At 30.7% G+C, this 7783-nt stretch overlaps 1 protein-coding gene and 1 long non-coding RNA gene across 2 annotated transcripts; both read right to left on the bottom strand.

Moving 5' to 3' along the window:
* Positions 1-1122: 1122 nt before the first annotated feature.
* On the bottom strand, positions 1123-2333 carry LOC133801806 (ureide permease 1-like). Its single transcript, XM_062240046.1, has 3 exons — positions 2166-2333; positions 1882-2044; positions 1123-1520 (listed from the first exon to the last, which is right to left on the bottom strand). Exons 1-3 carry the CDS (start codon positions 2284-2286, stop codon positions 1406-1408), a joined length of 399 nt encoding a protein of 132 aa, XP_062096030.1. The 5' UTR covers positions 2287-2333; the 3' UTR covers positions 1123-1405.
* Positions 2334-5352: 3019 nt separating this feature from the next.
* On the bottom strand, positions 5353-5759 carry LOC133801984 (uncharacterized). The gene is made up of 3 exons (XR_009877104.1): positions 5698-5759; positions 5543-5599; positions 5353-5426 (listed from the first exon to the last, which is right to left on the bottom strand). It is a non-coding gene; the product is annotated as an uncharacterized LOC133801984 (long non-coding RNA).
* Between the last annotated feature and the right edge of the window lie 2024 nt (positions 5760-7783).

Here is a 7783-nt window from a genome sequence, read left to right as displayed (position 1 = left end):
ATCCTAACAGATGAGGGAAGGTTCTAGACCGTCAAGACTTATCCTTTATTAATTTATTCATCCAAAATGCTTAAATCCTTAATAATTATACATGTGACAAGTGTCACGTTCTTAATTATTCTATCTAAACCTTAGGTTATAATAAATAATATTTCTAGGACTAGCTATATTAATAAAACCTTATGTTAAAATTAATATTTCTAAACCATAGGTTAAACTTATAAAATCCATAACTATTTCTACGAGTTTCTAACTAAATTCCGGCTTGAACCAATAACCACGAAAACTAAAATACTAAGTTGTACTACTACTACTACTACTACTACTACTACTACTAGTAGTAGTAAAATTCTGAGACACTACAACTAATCATTTAGGGGTTTTATTAAACTATTGGTAATTTGATATTAGTTGTTTTCCTATTGGGATTTTAAGCTCACCCCTTGTGGTAGTGGTAGTGGTAGTGGTAGTGGTAGTGGTAGTGGTAGAATTTTAGTTTTCACCTATGGTTTAGAAATATTAATTTTGACGTAGCTGGTCCTAAGAATATTATTTATTATAACCTAAGGTTTAGATAGAATTATTAAGAATGTGACACTTGTCACAGGTATGTTTATTAAGGATTCACTACAAGAAAAAATGCTTTTAATAACACCAAAAATTTGTTATCAAAACATACCATAACACTTTTTGATGTGTTAAGACCAACTATGTTATCGTAGGTTAGGGTACTTTACATAACACTTTATCATTGTTATACAGATGTGCTATTATACTGTCAACGATAACACACTTTCTGTGTTATTTTAATAAATAGATAAGTGTTTAATTATATTATTTATAGTCGATTATATAACACATTTCAATACTTATAAATTTGTGTTATACTACACTTTAGTATAACACATTATTTGTGTTATATAATGAAGTTTGCATAACAAAATTCTTTACTTATAAAAAGTGTTATTGTAATAGATATTATAACACATTTTTCGTATTATGTTAATATTTAGATAAGTTTAAATTCTCATTATATATTCATTTATATAACACTAATTTGTTCTATTATATTTTAATTTTTTTATATAATTAAAATTAGCTTTCTAATATATACTAGCATCATCAAATGAACTTGATTTTCAAATAACAAATAGTAAAAACATTCAACATTATATTAACAATCCACAAATTAGTTTAAAACATTCAACACTGTCATCAACAACAAAATGTTCTTAAAGTATTAAAGTAGTCTTAAATATTCAACATATAAGCCTTGAATGATGATTTCGGTAAGTCCAACATAGGGTAGTAAAGGAATGTGATGTGAGGATTATAGCAAGGACAAAACAAGATACTGAGAAGTAAAAGAATGCAGTGTAGACAACCAAGTGAGGAACCCCATCTTTCAATGTATGCCATTGATCATTTGTTGCCAAGTTGAATGCTGGTGAGAATAGAGAAAAGCAAACACCAGCAAAGAAACATATGGACAGTCCAATGAGAGTGCTTTTCCCAAACACCTGTAGTAAGAGTTATAATTATTAAATGTGATAGAGAATATGAGATGTTTGGATTTGAATGTCAGGTGATGAACTTCCAAATATTGTTGTGTAGTATTTTTGCAACACAAGATTATCACTTTTCATCTAAATGTGAGAATTTTAATTGATTTTCCATACTAAAAATTATTGTCTTTTACAGTGCCATCTATAATGGTACAGCTAGTTTTCTGCTCATTCTCATTATCCTTAAGTGTACCATCAAACAAAACAATTAAGTAAAAATTGCATCACTCAACAAGCTCGATGATTTTTATTTTTGAAAATGAATAAAAACAAGATAATTCTTTGATAACCTTAACATTTAATGAATGAAACATACCCCTCTTTAGATGAAAAACCTTCAAGCTTTTCTTTATTATCAGCTGCATTAGATGAGTGGACAGTAGAAGCAAGGCAAACTGCAACCAAGAAGCAGCCAACGCCAGGGAAAAGGATCTCTGCTCTATTAATTCTATTGTCTAAAAAGTAATTCGAGGTTGTTCCTGTCACCATTAAAGATCACAACAGAAGCAAAAAATTCAGTATCTATAAGAGCAACACAGACAAACATCAACATTTAGAAATGGTCAGAGAGAGAGAGAGAGAGAGAATGAAAGAAAGGACCTATAACAACTGTTATGCTTGCAGTGATCACTTCTATGACTGATAAGCCAACAAAAGCCCAAGCATACTGAGTTGAGAGATTTCCAAGGCTAAGTACCACCCATCCTGCCATTGCAAACATCACAGAAGGCCAATTATCCTGCACCAATCACCCTAACATGAATCGAAACCAAATACATATAATACAATACAACTCCATTATGGCAAACACATGAAATCTTCATTATGTTGTGTTCCTTATCACTGGTCTCTCCAAATAGCACCACATTCATCAAAGAGAATAGAGAATGAATGAACTAAACTTTATCTAAATATATGCAAGTGTTGAATATTGTGATTCAACACTTGTAATGAGCTAAAAAATATAATCAATACTGAATTAATCATGAGAAGGAGCAGCCAAAGAATTATATAAAAAAAGAAGAGGAAAAACAAAAAATAATGGATTCTAGACATGTCTCATAATAAATGGACCTTTTTATTAAACTTCATGGAGACAAGACTGTCACAATAAAATTGTCTAGCAATATTTTTATGGCAAACAGATGAAATTTTCATTATGTTGTGTTCCTGCAGAAGGTTGATGACTAATGAGGCTATATTATCCCTTTTTTTTTTTCTTTCATTGCTATTGTTTAATCCCTCAAATGCTACCAACTTTTTTCATTATGTACTTGTACTAATCATATTTCTTGGAAGTATTTTGCTAAACATAAGCATCTTAATCTTTTAATTCATGATCAAAATCATAATCAAAGTGTCCAACTAAGATACAAGTAATAATCATGATCAAATTATATTCCCATTTATAACACAGTCACAAGAAGAATATAAGAAAAGCACACCCACAAGTCAATGTGGAGCAAAGAAGTCAAAGGAACACAGTCACAAACACTTGATACTATATTGAGGATTAACACACAGACAAAAAGATTTGAATGCTTAGTTAATCATTTAATTGTAAACAAAGAAAAACAAAGACTTATTCCACAAACTGTCATGTGTATATGGAAAATTATTCAAGTGAAATCAAGAAACTCACCCAAATCATGAGATCATACATAAGCATACAAACAACAAAAATAAAACATAGAAAGATTTTTGAAACAAATTCATATTACTCCATACTACTACAGTCCATATAAATTACAAAATTATACAGTATAACCTTGCATAAATTTCCCACTGTCTCATTTAGGATGGAGAGTTTCTAGCAGGTATTGCTGCAGAACCCAATGACTCTATAAAAAAAAAATCAGTGTGTATAAAAAGATTAGCATATTTGATATAAGAAATAGAGTAAATGATAAACACCCATAAGGTCCTTGGACTAGGCCAAGTGAGCCCAACCTCCATTGTTATACAACCAAGCTCCATGAAAATAAAAAATAAAAAACCCATGTCCTAAGATCTAAACAATCCCCAAAAAATGTTGACGCAACTTAGAGACCTTCCAAATATCACATATCTGTGGTTTTCTTAAAAAATCAGATCACTCTCAAATTTATTTCAAAAATATAAATAATAAAGATAATATTAGACAAATAAATAAATATAAAATTATTTACCACTTCCATAACTGGAAAGATATATGAAGAGCCATAATGATAAAAAAAAAAGGACTTACTCATAATTTCCATGTAAGCATTTGATCAAACTGATTGAGCATAATTTTGATCAAAATAAAATTATGTACAAGTCTATAATTCATTTATAGAATTTGAAGAGAAAAACAAAAGAGAAAAATTTACTAAGAAAAAGAACATAATGAGATTATTACCACAAATGTATCATCATGTTCTAAGAAGCAACTCTGAATAGTTTTTAAGATGAAAATGCAAAGACATAATAAAACTTTGGAAAGCAAGTCTTTACCAACATTAACTGGTTACAAGAGGTTCTTCATTTGAGTCACTAGTACCCCAAACAATGCCAAAGTGCATAATAAAAAATAAATTAACGATTTTATGTACACACATATATGTACCTTTGAAGAGATCTTGCGATCAAAAGTTTCTGAACACTGACAACAGTTGTAGCATTGAAGCTGATAGCTAGTTATCATAAAAAAAAAAAAAAAAAAAAAACACAGTGAGTAGCGCTAAAATAGTACTTTAAAATAGTTATAAAGTATATATAAAGTATAACCATAAAGCAAAATTTATTTTGCTTCTAAAACATTATATAATTCATACATTAAGAACCAAAGCATTTGAAATTTTATACCGATTACAAGAACTAAGAAAGAAATCAGCAACAATAAGATCAAGTGGTACCATCTCAGAGAACTATAGAAGTGGAACCTACAGAAAATTTCGACTAAAGCCCAAAGCTAGCTGCAGCTTGATCTAGTCCAAGCTCCTCTCAGCATCCTCAAGCCTGATCTAATATCACAATAAAAATTTACAATAACAGATTTATACATATATAGAATATATAGAGAGAGAGGAAACAAAACAAATATTTTTTTGCTGCAAAGCAACTCAGTTACCCAAAAAAACTCATATATTTCGGTTGAGGAAACAAAACTAAGTAGACTAGCAAAAACAGAGGACAAATACAATTTTAAATTAGCAGGGCTTATAGAATTTTTTTTATTGTTATATTAGCACTGCCTTTAAGACTTCCATTGAATGAGATGTTACTTACATTGCCATAAGATCCTTCCTCAAGACTAAGTCACAAATATTGTTTAGTACATTAAGCTTGCTACTCATTCAATAAAACATAAACTGTAATGGGTTGCCTCAACTTAACTAATTGATTGTCTCAAAGTTAACTAGTTATCTCAAAACTAAATGTCCATATATCATCTATCCCTATATTATATATAGAACCTAAACGCTTGTATGGATCTTTTTTATTATTGTTTATAAACTAGAGGAGACATTCATCACTATTTACAATGGCTCACGTGTATATATATATATTTATACATTCAATATCTTAGGAAAGGTGAAATCACATGAACTTTTAATTTATGAGCATCAAAATCTTTCCTTCAAAGTCATTGCATGAATAAAGATACAGAGCATGATTTGCTCATCAACATGAATATAGCAAAAATCTAGATAATCATGGATATAGGATAAATTGCTTTAAGAGAACACACCAAACTAAAATACTAAGAAGAAGAAAAAAAAAATCAAAGTTTCATTTGTTCCTACTTTCCCTTGGTGTTCTCTAGTTTTCGACACTATGGGAAGCTCGGCTACCTCACGACCAAATATCCTAAGAAGACCAGCTGATACAACAATAGACCTGTGTGGATGGATGCATTTTCAGATGAAAGGTATTATACTCATATCAATAACCAATTAAAGAAAGAACATTAACATAACATATTGCCCAATATAATATTAGAAAAGGCGTAGTACCTCACAGTTAAAACTACACAGTACATTCCTCCAAACTCTTGACCAGAAATGTTTCTTCTACAAATTTCCAAAGCAAAAGACATCATAAATTAAGATTCTTTGCTTGCCAATATATTATCACATAAATCACAAACTAATAGGCTAACTTTTCTTACCCATACACCATAACAGGAATCAAATCACGACCAGATCTTGCTACAATAGGATCAAAACACTCTTGTGCATTACAAATCAGAAAATTAGATGCTATTTGTGAGAGCCTATGGAAATTACAGAAACTCATGACACATACAACCTATTTTTCTCCCCCAAAAATTAATCCCCGTTGTCTAAATGGGTAATGTCGTAAATATGTAAAAAGGATAAGTTAAACAAAAAAATACACATCTAATCAACACTTAAATTGATAACTCCAACAAACATTCAGGAAAAAAAGAAGAAGAAAGCAGAAATTGCTGCCACATTCAATTAAAAAACAGTATCTTATTTTTTAATAAACTATTTTTAATCAATATATGTATATATTTAAATATATATGTGTGTGTGTAAGCTTGAAATATAATTATATATGTGGTGGAGAGCTCTCAAGAGCCATCCACCATAAAGATAACATGAACAGAATTCTTAAATGTTGTTAAAAAATTGTACTATTGAAGAACCCACTGTGTCACATGAAATATAAATCAGTTTCACAGTCATTAGGAGAAAAGTATCCAATACATATTTAAAAGAAAAAAAACATCACTTAAATGATAAAAATAAATATGACAAGGGAAAGGGTGATTACTATTTTCATCACCGAAACATGATTCTTAAGCTATTTCTTAATAGTTCTCCTACTTGTTTTAGACAAACTTATCACATAGTTTTGCATCCATCAAAAAGCAACCACCAAATAATTTTTTCTTAAAAAAAAGGATCATTCAAGCAAAAAAGTAACAGATTGAAGTCATATAAAGGATAAAGTACATTAATAAAACCAGAGTTTGCAAGCAGAAGCAACTAATGTCAAATGCAAACTAAAATCTTTGAATAGACTCCCAATCTTCAAAACTTAGTATCATCGCTACCCTTTAAATAAGCATGGAAATTAGTAGAATTTCTGGTACAATAATAACTTACCCGGAAATAGCATCACACCTTGATAGAAATGGCAGATGTTCTGGATATCGACTTTTTCCACTTATAATTCGCCATTGAATATCATCCTTTGCTCCATCAATAAACCATCCTTTATCTGCATGCTTCTTAAGTATGATATGTGATAATGAAGCTGGAACAATCTTGGGTCCAAGTGATACCGAATTTTGTAGAGCTATATGAATCCTACTGCAGTCATCACAGCAAAACCACTTGTCTTTTGGGAGTTCCTGCAGTAAGATACACAAAACATAGTGAGAAGATACCCAAATTTAATATATAGATCCATATAAACAAAATAAGAAGCACTAACATCTCTAACTTACTTTTAAATCGCACAGTCCACTTCTACGCAAGCAGCCAACATGAAATTCCTTCTCACAGTGAAACATAAAAGAACATTACTATCTTGCAAAGAAAAATAACAAGACAATGTAAGCATATATAATAAAGAAGACAACACAAAATCCATACTTGGTCACACAGCATGACGGTTCGCTCATCAAATTTAGCTGAACTGAAATCGTGGGCCCTAACAAGTCAAAAGAAATCATTAATAACTTAGCAAGAACAATCAATAAAAAATTACATGCAGTCACAAAGCATAGCAGAAAGTGGGGGAAAAAAAGGCATTCACAATATATAGGCAAATTCAGATCCTCTGTGCTATAAATATCTCAGTCAAGCATTATTTTGAGCATTATACCAAAAGCTTCAAAATGTAACTTCCAATCATTTGCTTTTTGGAATATAGACAACTTGTCCTTTTTTTCACCTAAAATCATTATAAAATTCAAGGTCAAACAAAAAAAAGTAGAGCAACTGACTTGCACACAACGCAACCGCCAATTTCAATTTCAGGTGCCTTAACGACTCGTGTCAACCTGATTACAATTGGTCTTGAAATGCTGGACGGTTCTCCAGCAGCTGTCTTCCTACCAGAATCACACTTATCTATACAATTTGGACAATACCAATTGGTCTTGAAATGCTGGACGGTTGGCCAGAAGAGAGAGCTGGGAAGAGAAGGCAACAACAAAGAACGAGAGAGAAAGAATAGGTAGGAAGATTTGGAGAGAGATGCATGAGAGGAGGGTCGTA

The sequence above is a fragment of the Humulus lupulus genome, chromosome 9 (genome assembly GCF_963169125.1).
Source record: "Humulus lupulus chromosome 9, drHumLupu1.1, whole genome shotgun sequence".
NCBI classification, from domain to species: Eukaryota; Viridiplantae; Streptophyta; class Magnoliopsida; order Rosales; family Cannabaceae; genus Humulus; species Humulus lupulus.
This window is presented reverse-complemented; position numbering and strand designations above follow the sequence as displayed.